This window comes from Manacus vitellinus, unplaced genomic scaffold (assembly GCF_001715985.3).
Source record: "Manacus vitellinus isolate BGI_N305 unplaced genomic scaffold, ASM171598v3 scaffold_1_pilon, whole genome shotgun sequence".
NCBI lineage: Eukaryota > Metazoa > Chordata > Aves > Passeriformes > Pipridae > Manacus > Manacus vitellinus.
In genome coordinates this window covers 32,890,343-32,910,297 of record NW_021939396.1, presented here as the reverse complement: position 1 = coordinate 32,910,297, position 19,955 = coordinate 32,890,343, and the positions used below count along the sequence as shown (strand labels likewise).

At 38.8% G+C, this 19,955-nt stretch overlaps 1 protein-coding gene across 2 annotated transcripts in view; it reads left to right on the top strand.

Moving 5' to 3' along the window:
- Window positions 1-19,955, top strand: part of SULF1 (sulfatase 1) — a 120,333-nt gene that overhangs the window by 46,599 nt on the left and 53,779 nt on the right. Inside the window, exons 1-4 of one of the 2 annotated variants that reach the window (XM_029959355.1) lie at window positions 8,125-8,180; window positions 9,394-9,453; window positions 9,774-10,007; window positions 15,502-15,741. In XM_029959355.1, coding sequence (XP_029815215.1) covers window positions 9,836-10,007; window positions 15,502-15,741 — 412 coding nt within the window. In that variant the 5' untranslated portion in view covers window positions 8,125-8,180; window positions 9,394-9,453; window positions 9,774-9,835. Of the gene's footprint in view, window positions 1-8,124; window positions 8,181-9,393; window positions 9,454-9,773; window positions 10,008-15,501; window positions 15,742-19,955 lie in introns of those variants that run through there. The other variant, XM_018079539.2, reaches the window with a different exon arrangement.

Below are 19,955 nucleotides of genomic sequence, written 5' to 3'. Positions count from 1 at the left end.
ATAATTCAGTATGTGCTGTGTCAAGCATCTTAGTATAATCTCAGCTTATGAGCAGGCTTACAATTAACTATAAAGATATATATATATATGTGCATATATAATTGATAAAGATGGTGTAAAATCACGTCTCTTCATTGCTAAATAGGAACTTTGCCTAATAAGAAGTGCTTTGGAAATAAAAAAATGCTTGCCTCAATGTATTCAGCTTCATCTTCTATGCTTTAAAACTGGTCTCTCATCTACAGAAGCCAGCACTGTGAAATTGAAATACCTGTATGTGCACTTGAAAGATGAAGAAAGTGTTTCCACAGGCATATTCACTTGGAAAATGAAGGTGCATTTATATGTGCTACCCTTTCAAAATGTTTTCCGAGATAAAGGTATTCTCAGAATAATTTCAGGAAGTCATTCTTGAGTCTTTTAGATCTCAGACTGAGGATTATTTTCAAACAGCTCTCTGAAAACTGATTTTCAAAATTCAGGCTGGTATTCCTTAGACAGTGAAGCAGTATATGATATATTCTGTCCCTGAACAGGCATATGTGACTCTAATTTCGGGCTTTTTTGATAGGAGTACTAATTTTCAGGTGAAATTCAGTATTCAGATGCTTCATACATTTTGGCCTTTCCTCCTGTGCCACTGATGCTTTGCTTTTTTCTAAAATAATACTAAAGATCTTAAGACATCCTTGTCCCAGAAATGTTTTCAAAAGCCAGCAGGCAGTTGTTTAAGGAGCCGAGCAGTCCTCTTGAATCCAACAGACGCACTTAGTTTGCACAGTAAAACATATATATCAGGGTCTAAATAAGTCTTGGACACCTGATTTGGCAGTAAAATCCATCAGTTGTACTCCTTGCTCATATTTGCTGTCATTCCTGTACAAAACTGTTTTCACCTGACAGGACATGGCCACATGGCAATGACTTTCTGAGTTTCCCTGAGGTGGGTCAGTCACAGGTCACTCTGGGAATCCCCCGCAAGCGTACACAGATGTGTGCTTGAGTGGAGACTGTGGGATAGAGAGTTGATGAGAGGTGAGGGGGGTGGAAGGATTACTGTGATAGCAGACACAAGCCCCCGTGTTCCTGGGCTGGAGCTCTACCTTGTGCCCCACCAGGTAACATAGCTAGGGGAACACCAGGGGTCTTCCTGATTATGAAGACTGATGGCAGGGTGGTGTCCTTCGCAACAGTGTCTCAAGAAAATGCAACTTCCTTGCTGTCTAGTCTTTATAGAAAAGGATATAAAGCATCTGTTTTTTGTAACAGATTGTTTTGTTTGGTCTGACTGACTGTTTACTATTATTAGTAGGCTGCTTTCTCTATAGTACAGGTCTGTCGGGGAGGAGCTTATTTGAAAACACATTTCTTGGTCTGTCAAGGAGCTTTTATATGTCTATCAGCGAAGGTACTGTACCAGGACTGGAAAAACTGCTTGCCAAAAGGAAGTAGCCTGCTAAGAGAGATTGTGCTTTACAAACAGTACTCAGGACTTGATCCATTGAGTCTACCTTAGTAGTCCTATTAAATTGAGTTTGAACTTATTGAAAGTAAAACTCGTTTGAATATAATGGGATTATTAAAAAAAAAAATTAGGCTTGGTGTTCAGATCTGAAAGTGAAAGAAAAAGTCAACAAACACCACATGCAGCCTGTAGTGGACCTACGTCCACATAAGCACATTCACTGTGCATGTAAACACACAAAGTGCTGATACTATAAATAATTTCACTTTCTGCACTGTAGTATGATAGAGTAAGTTTTCTAAAAGCACTTAGAGGAACCACCTGACTCACCTGGTTATCCAGGGAATGGCACATACAGTGTTTCTGAGTAGTCAGTCCTTCGTCATTACAGCTAAAAGTACATTTGAGTTCTCCTAGAAGAACAGATGATGCTATCAGTTAACATACATACACTTATGCTTCCTCACCCTTCAGTCCTTACATAGACTCCTGTGGTCCCCATGAGGACCCTGTTGCTTCCCTGTGTGCTCAGCAAGGAGATCGGCCAGAGCAGCCATGCATTGAGCTCAGTTTCCACTCAAAACCACCCACCTGCATGATGGCACAACCTACCATAACCTCTCCCTTTGATAACAGAGGTGTGTACATTACCATGAGGAAATGGGCAGGTTCTCTGTCTTCTCAAATAAATATGTAGATCCATAGATACTCTGTCCTAAAGATGCTGTATTCATAATCAAATTAATCATGTCCATTTATTTAGGAAAACAAACCATTTACAAGATCAAAAATCAAAAATCCCTCTTGTTTCAGACATTTGAGGGGAAGTAAACATATCTAGAAAGGAAGCTTTTTAAATTAAAAAGAAGATGTGGGAAACTACACTCTTCCAGTTTCTAAAGCCAGTGGACTTAAACGGGAATTTAAAGAAATGTGCAAACTGTGTTGCTGTTGTTAACTTCTGCGATAATGATCTTCCAATGCAAGACTACTTACTGAATCACTGAATTACCAGTGTGTTATTGTATAGTATATTTTCATAATGCCCCACACTGCTGAAGAGAGCAGGAGTATAGCAAAGATATGTGGGTTTAAAATGGAATTTTAAAATTACCTGAGATTCCTTCATACACAGAGTTTACTCTTTATATTTGAAAAATACTTGGAGTCTTTTAGTAATTATATTACCTCGTAGCTGGAAAGCCACTTCCTTTAAAGATAAAAAAATCTGATATCAGAAGCCTGCTTGGAGCCTAGCACACGTCTAATTATCTCTCTGTCTTAATTATTTAGCAAGTGCTAATAAACTGCACGTATCGTGACACTCATGTTTAATAAGCATATAAATTTAATTGATTTTTTTCCTCTCTCTTTGAAGACTAACAGACATGGAATTCAATCACAAGGCAATGGCATTATAACCTCCAATATAACATCAGGTTTTAATAAGCCTCCTGTTTGCTGCACACATGTGCTTAAGACTGCCTGGAAACCAAATCAGTAGAAAAAAGGGATTACTTTAGATTACTTTGAAATGTGCATTGTTTGAAATGGCCTCTGGTGACCAGCTTTCATGAATGGCTAATTTTACTTGTGGGGCACGTCATCTGGCTCAATTATACCAGGCTCTTTTGTATGACAAGTGCACTTCTTGGCTGTGTTGAAATATGAAATTCTAAAATAAAGTAAATCAGATGGTGAGAAATAAATTTAAGTAACTGTATATTATTAGAAGTTTGTAACTTAGCAGCAGGCATTCTTTGTACTGAAAAATATGTGGGAATTTTCTTTTAAAACTTTCACAGATTTGAAGTTAATATAAAAACATTAATTTTAATGTTCTTTAATGTTCTGTTCAGCTATATTAACGGCATTGAAATCAAAGACATATTTTTCTTTTCTCAAAGGCAGATCATTTCTTCTACAGTTATGTATTTTTAAAATGTTATTGGAGTTTGTTGTTTCACCCTAACAGATGAAATGTTGGAAACTTCTACCTACTAAGAATATCCCTTAACCTGTACAAAGTTATAAAAGTGGGTTAGCAAGTGTGCATTATACTTTCAAGTCACTGCAAGCTTTTTCCTTTCCTGTCTGTAACTGTTTGCAAAATTACAATGTAAAAACGTAATATAAGGTTATGATTCTCCCTACCTGCAATTACTTTAAATTATAGTTACTTTAAATTAATCTAGCTTGAGGCACTGAGGATACATCATTAGAATACACAGATTACATTTGAAAGGGGAGCAGATAGCTGATTGATTAGTAAAGTGTGCTGGAAATCCAATAGATAAGGATTAGATTAGACCCAGATAGGAACTACATTCTTTGTGTTCACTGTAAATCCTATACTTTACAACCTAGATTAGGGGATTAACCTTTAAAAAGAAATGGTAGGTCCGGCTTTTTCCTGGCTTCTACAGTACTGCAAATGTGTTTCCCATGGCTGCAGGCTCAATATTCCCACAGGAAACTGACCTGCAGATTTACACGGTAGTGCCTGGTAGTCTGAGATTGCAGTGTTTGCCTTTTAAATTCAAGATAGAAGAGTAAGATGTGAGAAGAGCATTAACATTACTAAACTCAAAACAGTCATCTGTCAATAGCTTTTTCCACTGAAGTGCTTCACTGTATTAGTGAAAGTGAGAGTTGTTATTGTTGATGTAGGGTGTTACAACCCACTAGTGGTCATGGCAATGTGATTTAGGGGACAGATTTAAGTCCACTGAACTGCTGGGTTGCTGTGGTGCGGATCAACATCTCACCTCCCTGACCTTTTATTACATAGTTTCAATCTGTCTGCACAATCTTCATGCAATTACTAATGTCATGAAGTTACTAATTTTGTTGGGTCTGTAACTACACACCTGTTATGATTCATAGCACATACTATGTGAGACTTTTAAAGGTCCATCCACCCTTTGACATAAACATCAAAGATTCACAGAAGCTGTATTTGTGGGGCTGAGAAAACCCCTTTTACTCCCTTTCACCTTGGAGTTTCTGTGCATGCAAAATGTTCTTGACTACAGCAGCATTGCCAGGTGGACACATTTCAACATAAAGGAAAGAACTGAAAATGGTAGCTGTAAACTACTAAGTCTGGAATTTGTAGGGTCACAGTGGATGAAGCCACCTCCAGTTAGCATGATGCCAATGACAGTCATTTCTGGCACTAAAGGCAGACTGGCAGGTTTTTGAAATTATGCCCACCAATGTGACCAACCTCCAAGGTCATATTGGAGATTATAAAACACTGAAAATAGCAGAATCCCAACTCTGAATTAAGGGAATTCTTCTAGTTGTCCTTTGCCTTTCTATTTTTCTTATGGAGAGTCTGATTTTAAGGAAACAGAGAACAGTGGGGTCATATTCCTGTTAAAAGTGCTCATTAAAACCAAAATTGTCAAGTCAGCAGGTCATAAGTAAAATACATAGGAAGATGTTCTTCTGCTTGCGGTGAGAAAGGGAAGGTCATTTTCTTGTGGCGGTTGATATCTGAGGTTTTGTTTCTTTGAGAGGTTTTATCCATTTATTTATTAGAGAAGCCCGTAAGAAGAAATTATCTAAGATTATCTTTTGCGTAAATGAAATGAGGCAACTTAACACTTGCAATGGCAAGGCCTTCTGCTTCTTTTCCATGTGCTTGATATATTTTTGTGCACTAGCACTTATCAGAGAATCTAAAAAACGTCCTAAGTTGCAAAACATCTGTTTTGGATTATACCTTAATTATATACAACTATATCAATTTTTGGAGGCAGGGAAATCTAACTACAGAGATAAAATCTGTAGGATACTGGATAGTAATGAGGAACACAACATAACACAAATTGCTGCCACATTAGGAGTCTCTTGATTTAGGATCCCTGTGATACCTTATACTCTCAATTCACTGGGCACATTTATTGCTAATATCTGGGAAACAGAAACCAAAATTCTCATTCTTATGTTTGCTAATTATACAAAACTGGTGATAGTGGCTGATACCCCTGAAGACTGTGCTGCCTTGGCAGGGCTAATTTGGACTAGATGACCTCCAGAGGTCCTTTCCTAATGATTCAATGAGTCCATGAGTCTGTGATTCTTAAGCTCCACAATCACTGTCCACATCATCATCATTATTATTATTATTATTATTATTAATATTATTATTATTATTATTACCTCTGTTTCCTTTATTGGCCATAGTTGATCCATTTTTGTTTCTAATGAAAGGCAACTAGAGCAGTGGGCCTTAACCTATGACTTTGGATAATGTGATGCCCTCAATGTTCATGCTCAAAAGAAAACACCAACACCATGGTACAGAGAAGATAAAGTTGTTTGCCCTTTGTTACCCCTTCATCGTGAATTACTGATGTGGGGCATTGCACAGCACATAGTACTGGGGATGGACATATGTCCAGTATACTCACTCATTATCCCAAAGTTTGATTTCAGATTTACAAACAAGAAATCTGTTTATGTAAGCCAGATTCCCTGTGCAAGATTATGTGGAAGCCACATTTGTAGGATATTAAATATAATAAGTCCATATATCTTTAAAGCCTGTAATGGAGTATTCTTGTGGATGCTCAATGCCCTATTTCATAAAAAAAGTGTATGATTATGGACAGATTTTTATTGGCCAAACACAAAATGGCATTTTAAGTGAACAGAGTAAAAATGTGGACATGAAAACAAAGTGGAAAATGCTCTTTTTTGAATGCTGTCTGGTTTTGGTGTCTTCCAAATTAAGCACTTTCAGTCAATGCACTGAAAAATCTTGAACAGTTCTTGATCAAAATGAGTATAAAATCCACAGTTTCAAAAGATATTGTTCTACCTGTTGCTTTTCTTCTTAGTTACTGCACAATACTCTCTTAACAGACCTAGAAATAAAGTCCTTGTAATTTTTATGCCACATTACACGAGTGGCACTGCAGCCTTTCTTTGCAGTGCCCTGCCAATGTGATTCAAGTTTTGTGAGTAATTAATTCTCCATGCCAACAAGTCCTTGAACTGTCTGTTATAATACTAGCAGCATAGAAACAACTAAAGATTGGAGTTTCCTGATTTTATCCCTTGAAAGGTGATTGTGAACTATGAATTTCTGTTCCTGGAGGGGGGGGAAGAACGACACAAAGAAAAAAAATTATATCCAGATGATGAAAAGTAGTTTCTTTGGATTTCTCTGGTTTCCTTTATTTGCTGACTACATTTCAGTTGTCACAGGTATCTTATATAGGAAAAATATACTTTAAATTTCACCAATAGCACTTGTTCATTTGGCTAAAGTAAAGCATTTTATAGTACCATCTTGATTTCTGAACACTGTGCAAAAAAAGTTTGTTTGCCTCCCCATGTAAAATTGAAAAGGTCCTTTTTAGAATTTCTTCTATTTTTGTCTGTTTCTCAAGAAAATTGCAGTGTCTGCAGGGGCTCTTATAGGCTACCAGTCATGTATGCACCGCAAACATTGCAGCCTTGTCTTCCCTACCAAGCTATCAAGCCTGTATTTGGACAGTTTTCTTTACTTCATTTCCTTCTAGGACTGGGAAGCAGGCTGTACAAGAAAAAGTTGTCAACGATTACTTCATAATAAAGATTTGCCATATGCAAAACTGAAATATGAGCAACAAAATGTGGCATTACTGTGCTCTTGTGCAAGAACCATTCACTGAAACTTGAATAATTAATTTTATATATGTAGATCCATCCTGATAGTTTCCTTTATCCATCAATAAGAAAAAATTACAGTTGGAAAAGAAACCTTCCCACTGTTTTTTTCTATAAAAAACTTGCCAAAGGTGGCTCCAATTTTCTACAGGAAAAGGATTTTTTTTTAAACTAAATAATATAGACCAGAGAGGGTGAAAATGAAGAATACTTGTTAATGTCCATTCGGATTAGTTTAAATTTTGTTAGCACTAAGGTGTAATTGTCAGAAACTTGCAGTTTCATATGGTGGGGGATTATTCAAACATGTTGGTGCCAATGTTTGCTCAGCACAGTCAGGATGACTGCACTTTCTGGGTCAGCATTATCTGTAAAACTTTGCTGTACCGTACAACTGAGGTAAGAAACTAAACACTAAGTCTCACTTCACATAGGCTTTTGTGCTTTGTGATATGAGTCAAAGTTTCGCTATTTAAAGATCAGACATTTAGAGACCTTGTATTTCTGCTTTTGCACCAAGAACATGTGGTATCTGGTGTCTGTCAGAAGAAGGTTGACTTCTCCAGTAACCCTGATCTTCAGGGCTTTTGTCAGTTTTCATGTGACTTAAGAACAAATACATGGAAACTGAACTATTTTTAAAAGTCTGTCCCGACAAATTACAGACTTCCAGTTACTTATCTGAATGTTGTGTAATCACTGAAATAGCATTTAAGGTTTAATGGTGATCCCCTGTATTGACTTTGCAGTGCTGTAATGTCAGTGTAAGGCTGGAGTGTTTGTTGGTGCAGAGACAATGAAAGACAAGATTTCTCTGCCACTGATGCTTGGATTTTCCTTTTAAAGACATTCACACTCTTCTGGTGTAATTACAGCCTGCCAGAGTGAGGAGCATGAAACTGTTTAGCTTGTGAAGCTTAAAATAAAAGGTGTATGTGGAAACAAGAACACGATCCTTTTTCTAGCCGTCCAGCACCAAGTCCCATCCCCTCCCTCTCCCGTGGCTTCTTCCCCTGAAATTTAGAGCATCTTCCTATTAGCGCATTTTTAGGTGAGTGGTGGGGCCCTTTTTGTCTTCTGTCTTGCTCTCATTAAATTATTTCTGCTTATTAATCTGTTTGCAGTTCATGTTGCATGCCTGAATATGAAGTCTCAGGTGTGGGTGCACAGATCTCCTCGTGATTTATGCTCCATTATGCTAATTATATAAGGCGCACCCCAGTTCCCATGCAGTCTTCCCCTTGGGCAGAATTCTGGATTGTTCTTGGGCTTGGGTGGTTTTTTGAGGTTTTTTTAATTGACCAATATCACCATGCTTTATCCACAGTCCCACAATAAAAACAGGAGAAACGTATGTGGCAGGTCAATACCCTGGAGGGAACAGGCATGACTCCATGGTTTCCTTCCCTCCCCCTTCCTTTTTGCCCCCAGATATTCCCTCCCTTCCCTTGTGTTACAGAACCGCTTTGCAAAGCTTCAGTCAGTAATGCCAAAAATGTTAAAGTGTAAGTGGCTGCCCCTTCCTCCCCAGACCAATCAGTCATTTTCAGTCACAGGTTTAAATCTGCTGCAGCAAAGCCAAGCCTCTGTTCTTGCAGCAGGTCTTACAAAAGCAAGGCTGTTTGACTGACAGGCACGGAGTGAGGGTTCTAATAACATAGTGAGCCAAGTCAGGAAGTGGAGTATCGAGGACGAGACTGTGGCAGAGGTACTGTGCATTATGGATGAGGCAGTCAGGTCTGTCGTTGATTGACTGAGGGATGGCTACACTCCTTCACAATGCTGGGTAAGATCATATGGACTGTCACTTAATATGAGCTTTCTTGTCAGTGGGAAGATGACTTTTCATGTAGTGATCCAATGCAGATTGCAAATGAGAGCCATGCTCTCCCCTCTGCTTTTTAAGGGTTTAGTCACTCATGCAGGTGAGTTAAAATAGCTTTATTGCTTGCCAGGTGTCATACTCTGGAATTAACTCTTATTCTCAGAATCTCACTATAAATCTGACTATAAATGTTGGAAAAGCACCTGTGTCTGATGACGTGAGATGTATGTCCTTTATCTCTAGCAGCCAAGGTACCACCTAACCCCTGCATAGGTATGGTATTAAATTAAGTAGAACTACGGGGAATGCAATTTTTTTTTCTGCTCTTTTCTTTCAGTACAGAAAAAGAAGGTGTAACAAACAGTTCTGCAGACTTTGAAGCACAGCCACAGTACTGAGGTCTCTGACTGACAAGCCTTCTGCTTTCTCCTTTTCACAGGGCTCCTCCTACAGATGTTCTGAACACGTCTGCGTCCCGGCAATTTTTTACTGCACCCAGGTACTGAATATATGGAACAAGCTACATAAAAAGAAGCGTGGGGTGTAGGAGAAGGAGCACTGTGAGGAGTATACCAGAAGTCATGCCTACAAAATGCAGGCAATAGCATGACTTCAAGCAAAAATTTTTTGAGAAAGCATAGTTGCAGAATGACTGAGTTTATTCCTAGAAAATGACAGAATAAACCTCTTATTCAACAATATAGCTTATAATCATGTTAAATGGTATGTGTGAGACTTGACTTCCCTACGTGTCATCCTTTCACTGTATGACTGGAAGTTTATTTATTGCTCGAACGGAATTTCTTTTTGTTCCTACAGGCTTGAAAACTAGAGCTCAGACACTTCTGGATCAGTCTTTTCATTGAAATACTGGAACTACTATGAAGTCTTCTTGGTTTGCACTCATCTTGGCAGTGCTCAGTACTGAATTGTTAACAAGTCAGTGTTCCACCATCAAGTCCCCAAGATTCAGAGGACGTGTGCAGCAGGAGCGAAAAAATATCAGACCAAATATCATCCTTGTACTCACAGATGATCAAGATGTGGAGCTAGGTGAGAAATAATTGTTATTTGCTACTACATTTTGTCATGTGTCTTGCAGTAATTTCTGCCAAGCAAAAAGTATTTTAAATTCAGAGAAGGTGCTGGTCCTGAAACAATATTAGAGCGTGGGACAAGTTTGGAAAATGAGTTAGCAAATATTATTTAATGGCATTCATCACATCTAGTTATAGACTTTAGGAAGTACATGCTTATCAAAATCCACCAAGGAAGGCTTTAATCACCACCACAAAAGGATTTAATAATGCATGCAAGGACATACAGGTAAAAAACTTGCATCAAAAGCCCTTTCTCACTTTATGACTTTCTGTAGCATTTAAAAATTTGAGCCTAATGAGGTCAACCTTTCCCTCAGTGCTATATATGTATCTCTATCTCCATATATTTGTCACAGGCATGTGTGTCATCTGACATGTTTATGCACACAGACAAACAGGTCTGGTTTCAGGACATAATATTTCTGTGCATTATATTAAGTATTATACATTATTGACTATTTAAAATCCATCTTTAAGACTATGCTCTATGTATAAAATATGATAGTTTTACTTCCACAAGTATACTAAATATCTGAGCACAACCTGGACATACTAGCCAGAATTGATTTTCACATATTCTTCTTAAGATGGAAAAAGTTAAAACAACTTGGATGATGTTCCAGGAGGCCCTTGAATGTTTTCCATTAAGTAAGTTAGAAAGATATTAATGGTAGTTATGCATATAGCTGATTTTTTGGTTCACTGCTCGAAATAAAAAATCAAGGAGAGAAAGAGGATCATTTTAGGTTACCCCCAAGCAAATATTTTGGGTTTGGGGGTGACATGTGAGATCAAGGAAGGTGAAAAAATGGCAAAATAATTTGAAATTAAATCCTGCCTTCTTAGATTTTTTTTTTAATGAAAGTCATATTTTTAACAGAAGTATAGTGAATTTCTAAACAAAATGACATATGACTTTGGAAAATAAAAATGCTTCATTCCAGGAAACTTAGAAGAGTTCATTTGTTCTAGAATCACACACTTTCAAGCAGAAAGTTGTAGAAAAAAATTGGTCTGGATCTAAAAGTGATTCTTTAGTTGCTAGCATTTTTGTATTTTCCATGATGCAATAATAATTTCACAGCCCTTCGGGGTTCTGAGAACATAATTAATAAACTATATTTTGTGACTGAGTGTTGGTGCTTTTATGCAGCAGAACTTCAAAACCAGGCCTTTAGATCTGAGCGCATCTTATCTTTTTTTATTTCCCACTCTTTCAAACGTCTGCTCTGTTTAGCCATGCTGCATAATGAATAGCTGTTCCCAGCTCTGTTTTTGACCTAAAATACAGCTATTACAATAGGAATGCACTTTTTCTTGATAGAGTCATTCTGAAAAATTTCGTTAAAAGGGTCAAGTCATTTCTTCCTTTTTTGTGGTCTGAAAGAGCCTGCTTTCTCCAGGGCACTGGGCAAGGTGGCTCAGCAGACACATGTCTCTGAACAGTGTTACCATCTTGCTGTCTTCAGTCTTGCAAGAAGGTTTGCAAGTGGTGAAGGAAAAGGAAGGATGTGGCAAGTCACTTTGTTCATACTGGGAGCTCCTCTCTTTGAAAGCTGCTCTGAATGTTCACAGGGCATGCTGGCTCCCATCAGCAGGCAGCTGAGCCATAGCCTGGCTGTGTATGCATTCTCATTGCATTGAATAAAGACACAGGTTTCCCCTTTTCATAGATCATTTCACAGGAAACAGGATTCAGCCCCAAGACTTACTGTACCGCATTATTCACACTTCTGATAATAAATCATTCCACATATTCAAAAAATAAAGGCAAACTGTTTTCCATGTGTGAATTTTCCCCCTGCTCCTCATTGATTCCTAAGAAAAATCTTAAATTTCCCAAAGGTCATTGAGAAGTAACACTTCCTGCCACAAACAGAATAAAACTTAGGTATTGGTATCCAAAAATCACAAGACTGAAAGTCTCTCAATATGGATCATTTGCTACTATACTCCCAGCACGAACATTTCTAAGAGCTAGTCTAAACTAATGCCTTAACATAAAAGCATATAAGGTACGTTATAGACTTCAATCAGGAAGGATTTGTCTCCAGAGCGTGTATAAACATTGAACCAAAGTACTCATCTGCCTGAGAGCAAATGATATACAGAGGAGTTAGCCAAAGTAAAATTTGCAAGAGACAAGGAATGTTCATTTAGTTAGTGCTCAAAGCATAGGAATATACACATCTTCCTATTGATCTGCACCATCCCCTTGAGTTTTGTATTCTGAGTGCAAAGAAGTTCAGCAGAGTTACTGCCTCATTCCATTTATCAGATAAAACCCACAAATTGCTCGACAACTCCAGTCGCTTCCTATCTATGCTAGAAGAAATGTGTCACAGAGGAAGGATATTGTAGATCTGGTAGATGGCAGCTTAAGTGGTGTGAAGCCGCCTGGCCCACAGCTCTTGAAGAAACTCAGCAGATACTTGGGCTCTAATGCTGGGAAATTAGTTCTTAAATTGTGCCACCGTGCACTTTCTTCCCACAAGATCCTGAGGGTAGAGAAATAACTGTCCAATACTGAGGCAAATCGGCATCTTGCTCAAGGCAAAGCATCAGCTCCCAGAACCCAGAACTGCTTCCCTGATGGAGACAACATGCTGAGGCTTTCAGGGCAATGGCCCCACCTCCTACTGGGTTCAGGTCTGTACTCTGTTCAGTCCAACATTTTGCTCACTCTTTAGTCTCTTCCCCAGTCTTCCAGATTCTCTTTTCATTTGCACACATCAGTACCTCAAAACATGACCCCCCCAATTGCTCTTATAATCCTCACTGTAAATAATATCTTGCATGTCAGAAAGAAGTCAAAACTAATGAATGTGTTGGTAATTCCAGTGTTTCTAACCCTTGCTAACAGCCTAATGCACCATTCAGTGAAATCCATATAAACCATCCACTAAGTAGAGCTGGGTGAAGAGATCACAGCATCATCTAGATACATCACATCAGGCATAATTTGCCTGGTTTGCTTTCCATCTTCACTAGAACTAAAGCACTAAAACACATAAGCTGAAAAAATGGGGATGTGTGCTGAGATGTGAGAAAGTCTATTCCCTTCCTGGAACCTTGCATACAATCCATATAAAGACAAGGTGGCTCCTAGCTATCCCTTTGTAGAGATGCCCACCTATGATGAAAATCCCTAGCAACTTTAAGACTTGATACGAAACCTTGGCTACCAAACATATTTCCTGATAGATGAGGATAGACTGAGAAATGACACTGAATTTCTTACCTGACAAAACTTGCTAACTTCTGTGTCCAAAGTGGCCATTCCCAGTTATCTGGTTCCCCTCAGGTGCTCCCCAGTCGGTCATGGAGAGCGCAAGTGTCTTGCTGACAGATAGTGCCTGAGTACATATGCCCTGAAGACTGTGGGCCAGATGGTAAAGAGCACAAGCTGTGAGGAGAGCTACAGACAGCAAAGGATTATAACTCATATCAGCAAGTTTTATCTCCTACTAGTGTTTTGTTTTCCAAATGAGGAAGTCTCACCTGCTTTGAAGTGCCTATTCCAGAATTTCCAGAGGGGCTAAATCTATTATCAGTGTCAGTAAGTGCATACCTGGAGGGAAAACTTAGTCATAAACAGCAGGTTTGCAAGAGCAGAGGACTGACAAGCTGGAAGAATAAGGAAATACTCTAACAGCCACTCATTTATAATACATAGAAGCAGAAAAGTGCAGATCAGCTCTGCTGCAGTTACCATGCATTAAGGTGCCTGAATAGTGCACTTTATATATGAGCACCTCGAAGCACTTTACAGCTGACTTCTCAGTAATAAACTGTGACTTTTCAAAAATGGAAGAGTTATGGCCAAAAGAAAACAAAACAAAACAAAAACAAAAAGAAAAAGTCAACCTGGGGTCTGAGATAAAGAGATGTAGAACAAGGACAATCTCAACAACTCAGTGAAATGCACCCACTCAAGTAAATGGAGACCTTTTGTGCTCAGGGACCTCAGGGACTGTGCTCAGTTACTCTCCTACTTCTCTATCTCCCTAAGTACATGGGATTCAGGAAAGCACAAATGCAGATGTTCTGCATTTGAAAAACAAGGGCTGTGAAAGAGGAAGAATCTAAAATTATGGTGACTTATATGCACGGTATTAAATGTATCCTTAAGGACACAGGCCCTGGCATTTCACAATGAAATGCTGAAGAGCCTACTGCCTCTTCCCTTTTTTAAACAAATATTTTTTATGCAAAAGTTTTCATATTCAGCACCAATTCCTTAGCCCAAAACCAAAACAGAGCATGCTTACCTTGACTAATAAAATAGTCTGTAATATTTTACTGCTTACACCTAAAGTTGAGCTTCCTTGGGAGTTTTATGGTTTTGCAGCCATCTATTGCTTTAAAATATTTTTTAATTTGATTTTCAAGCAACACAAATAAAATCATCAAGAAAAACGTTTGTTCTGTCACTGGAATCAATGGATTTAAATGTAAAACAACTACTGTCAACTGTGCAAAATTTTAAAATCAAAGATAAAGAAAGTAGAATTCCAGAAACCATTTTTTACCACCAAAATTGTGCAAGTATTACAGTTCACAAACCTGTTTACTGGGCACATACTGACATATCCACAGTTGACCCTCACCCTTCAATCTCTGCTCTGTTGAATAACAGAAAGAACAAACTTTGACAGCTGTTAGGAAATACTGACAGACCCTATCTGGGGCTGTTCAGCCTTTCTGCAATCAGAAATCTGCAAGCCCCACCTTTCTCACCTTGCTGTTCACTAAGATGTTTTGAAGGATGCAAAAAATGTCTTTGTTCTTTAAACATTATCAATGCAGTTTCCTGACAAAGGTGCTGCATTTTGCCAATAATTTTGCATACATACTTATCCCCAAAAACTGGTTTTGAGCAGAGTGCTTTAGTATCAGAGCCAGACATGCTGATCTTGTATCCACAGAAACTTTCCTTTAGAAAAATTGCCACTTAATTCTCTCTTTCTCCTCCCTCCATCTTTCACTCCCTCCTTTACCCCATTCCTCTCTCTCTCTCTCTTCAGTCATCTGATAAAACTGAAAGAACATTAACATATCCTTTGGTAATATCAGCATTTTTCATATTTTACTGGTACATCGACTAATAATTCATTCTGTGTAACGTACTGTTTTCCTAGAGCTGCACTTGAAGAACTATTGACCTGTAAATTTGATACAGCTTTAACACTTTATTTCTAGATTAATCGGTATTTTAACTTTGTTTTGGAGCCTGACAAAAAAGAACTCAGTCTTTCCTGAATCCTGTAAAATATTTTTGATGATATAATAAAAGTCTGATCTTTTCTTCTAAAATTGCCCAAGCTACAGAGTAGAGCACACAGATGTTCAAAGGCAAGCTAATCACTGTACTTTTAATAGCATTACAACAGCCAATATATTCAAACAATTTTTTACAGCACAGTGATCAGAACCTCTTTTTGCAGGGTCCTTGCAAGTGATGAATAAAACCAGAAGGATTATGGAGAATGGAGGAGCCTCTTTTATCAATGCATTCGTAACAACCCCGATGTGCTGCCCATCACGTTCCTCAATGCTGACTGGGAAGTATGTGCACAACCACAACATATACACCAACAACGAAAACTGCTCTTCTCCCTCATGGCAGGCTACTCACGAGCCACGTACCTTTGCTGTGTATCTCAATAACACTGGGTACAGAACAGGTAAGAGACGAATCCACATCAGTTCTTCATTTAAGGTGAAGTTGACATATTCAGCAGTCAGCCTCGAATCACTGCCTAAAATGAAACTGTCTGGGTTTTGGCTGAGATAGAGTTAATTTTCTTCCTAGTAGCTGGTATAGTGTTGTGGTGTGGATTTAGCACAAGAGTAATCCTGATCACCGAATCTTGATTCAGTGTGGTCACTGAAGTTTTTAGTTGTTGCTAAGTAGTGTTTATACTAACTCTAGAACTTTTCAGCTTTTCATGCCCTGACAGCAAGAAGGCTGGAGGAGCACAAGAATTTGGGAGGGAACGTGGCTGGGATAGCTGATCTGAACCAGCCAGAGGGATATTCCATACCCTATGGCATCATGCTCAGTACATAAACTGTGGGAAAAGCTGGCTGGGGGCTGCTGCATGGAAACTGGCTGTATATCAATAAATGAGTGGTGAACAACTCTATTGTGCATGACTTGGGGGGTTGGGAGTTTTTTGAGGAGCTATTTCTCTCTCTCTGTTTGTTGTCTCTCTTTTCATTATTATTATTATTATTATATTTTATTTCAATTGTTAAACTGTTCTTATCTCAATCCATGGATTTTACCTACTTTCCTATTCTCCCCATCCAACTGAGATGGGAGGTGGGGAGCAAGTGAGCAACTGAATGGTACTTAGTTCCTGCCTGGGGTTAAACCACAGCAGAAGCAACTATTGTCCCAAATTGCTTATGCAGAGCAGAGGTTGAATGTTATGGAGAGGAAGGGTAGTACTGCCTGACGGTCCACATCTGCAGTAACAGCCATGTAAAGAAACTCAGTTGCAGTGAAGCAGCATATTTCACATTTGGATGTCCCAGGTGGAAAATAAGCTGTTGGGCAGTTACACTTACTGTGAAAGAGGTGCATTTTAGTGGCATTGTGGGTCTGAACTGGCAGTTCCAGCCGTGATTATGGTCAGTATTATGGCCTGCTTGTGGACAGCTGCTAACAGTTATGGAAGAAGATGTCAGGGCCAGGCTGGGAACTGGTGCCAAAGACCTCACAGGAGTGGAGTGCCTGTCATGGGAGCGAAACAAGGTGAATGGTATAATTTAAACTTTGCCACGGGGCGATATTTCATTTGCATTTTCTGAAAAGGAATAGAAACATGCCTTTAAGAAGGATTGTTCTACTATGCACCAATAAGATTTGATAGTTTTCTTGTAAATTCCTGGTGGTTTTCTGTAGTCAGGAGATCCCTTTCCTGTCTACAAAGAACTCTTCTTATTCCTCTCATCTGTGCTTTGGCTTGATGTAAAACCCAATTCATTTCTGCATCACCTATCCCCTAAGATTCAATCTGTAGACACGCTAGGCTCCAGCCTGACTTCCCCTTCACGAGGTACCGGAGTTGTGCGAGGTCATCAGAGTGCAATTTGTCCAGAAGTATCGTTCAGCTACAAAGACTCCCCTTTACAGGTCCAGCGAGGCACAGATTTTGGTGCCAACTGACTTCCTTACAATGTAACTGGCAGCAAAGAGATTTGTTTCTATCAGCAGCATAGGCACAAGAATGGATTGCTTTCAAAACATATAGCTGGCGAATGTCTCCATGCTGTCTGCTGGTCCTAAGTCTCTTAATGCTGCTATATCCAGTGCTTCAAACTTATCTACCTGTTTGCCATCTTTTCTTCACCACACAGACAGTTTCACTCTTTTTTCTTCCGTATCTCTGCATCTGCAATTCTGGAGACCTTCTGCTTCCTGTGTGAAAAGCAAAACCAGACAAATCTTTAACTTCTTTGGACCTGTTGTTGGCTCTGACCCATGCACAGAATAGTACTTCAGTCTCTGTTAAGCTGGTCTCAGTGAAGTTGTCATCTGAGTACAGCACTGCTAAACCTCTTTGAAGGCTTTGAAGAAGAAAAGGAGGGAAAAGAGAATTGGCAATCACTGCTAGAAAAGGTGCTGAATTTGGCCTAAAATATAAGCTTTGTCTCATGACTTATGTCTCAGAAATCCTTTCTGCTCAATAAATGGCTGCTTCATGAAGGACCTGGCTTTCATGTTCTTAAAATTTACTATCTTATTGGTTTGTCATCTTAGCTTTGCACAACTAAATGCTTCACACGTAAACTGGACAGAGCTAGTGACAGAGCTCTGTCAGTAGCCCTCTCTGCCCTTCTGGGGGTAAACCCTGTTTTGGGCATATCTTCTGCACTGCCTTGTATTAAGAAAGCATGTGGAGATGTCCACTAAATACAGGTTAGGCCTCTTACATTGAAAGGAAAAAGGAGTCAAAAAAAAAACAGAAAAGAAAAAAAGTCCTTTTCCAGAGGCAAGCAGAGAGAACATCAGGGTAGGTGAGTTTTACCAGAGGGCAGGAAGGATTAAAAGAAAATAGAAACAAATGAAAATACTTGTATGAATCTCCAATTCTGACCAAGGTACATTGTTTGACCCAAAATACCATGGCCCCAAAGATTTATCTTTCTACTCCTTGTAAGATGAACCTACCTTCTAATTAAGCCGCAATTATTTTTTGAGGTGGTAGTTTAATTAACAGCAGATCTTATAATATATTTTTCAAGGATACTGTTGCCTTATTAAAAAGTCATCAAAAGTGTGCTAGCCAAGTAATAATCTACACTTCACAGCTAGAAAGTTTAGTAAAATTATAATGACTCAAGAATACCTGGGAGTCAAAAATAATTGGGAGTGAAAATGAGAGAATTGTGGAGAGAGAGTGGCTACACCCCACACAGTGTAGTTGTGACTCTGTTTTGATGTTGCAGATGTTATGGGCACTTATCCTGTGCATTTCTACATGTTTTGAGAGTAAATCAGTAACACCCTCAATGGAAAACTGAGACAGAGAAAGAGCAGTGAATGACCCAGGGCAGTCACAATCTGGTGACAGTCCTGATAAGGCACTTGACTAGAGAGCTCCAGTCCGAATAAGATGATGTACAATACCTCCAACCTGGTACTCTGAAATGATGAGAATTTAACTCCCACTTTCTGCATATAAGTCCATGGAAATAAAGGGGTGGGGTAGTGTTTATACAATGTCCTCACTTCTGTTTAGTCCAAATAGTTTTCAGTATCTATAAGGCACTCACTGTCTAAACCTACTGTAGCATTAACTAAACCCTCTGTATTGCAATTGATCACATGTGGGCAGACTGTTATGAGAGGAGTCCTGCTGAAGCCACGAGGACTCCACACAAGCACAGCAGGCCATTTAAAGAGAGGTCTGAAATGTGCTCTAATAAACTGCAGTTATAATTGGAGCCCACTGGGAAAACCTGGCAAAGAACAGAATGTTTTTTCTCTCCTTTTTCTAATTTACTCTTCTACTCTGATGTGACCTAAAGGCAATGCTGGATTTCATGGAAACATCCCTTTTTGAAGATTATACATTAGTGCTAAATTATAGGCAGGAACTGTGCTGGGCACTAGCAGGGCAGGCAGTATTCAGAAGCATCCCTGCCAAACCAAAATCACTTTTGCTTCTAATTATCATTTTTTTAAAATCCTTAAGCATTTAAGGATTGTTTCAATGTTTACAGTTTCCCTTATTCGCAAGCTGTATGCTAATGCAGAAATGAGCCAACTGCACAACTTCTTGATTGTTAAAGTCCACAAAATTGGTAACATTAAACTAGAATTTGTAGGAAACAGACACAGTAAATAGGTAGAAAGAGAAAAAAAAGTAACTCTGGAGAGTTTCAAACAGATGACACATTTGTTTTAATTACATAGGTTCCAGCTATTCATACTAGAGAGAAAAAAAAAGTCACACTCAAATTTTGTGGAAATTGTGAGAAAAGCTTGAGAAGTTTTCTTTCATTTCATAGTTTTAAATGTCAGTAGATAACCCTTCAGCTACTTAGATTTAGAAATTTAATTCATAAGATTATTAGATGCAGAAGTTAGAGATTTTGCTTTGTGCTTTCCAAAGTGTCGGCTGCTTTGCTGTTCTTTCAGTCTTACACTTTCTTCACCTTCTGCTGTCCTGTTCTGTTCTGTCCCAGTCCTACAACATGTAGTCTTGCCTCTCAGATGTGCCTTTTACTGTTGCCAGTTCCCACTGTGTTTCACCTACACAAACACAAAGGAAAATCCCAGGAGTGCACTACCTCAACCTTGGCTTCCTCCAATAGGAAAGGAGAATTGTGCTACATCTTAATAGTTGAGAAGTAGCCAAGCATAATCTTAGTATTTTAGAAGACA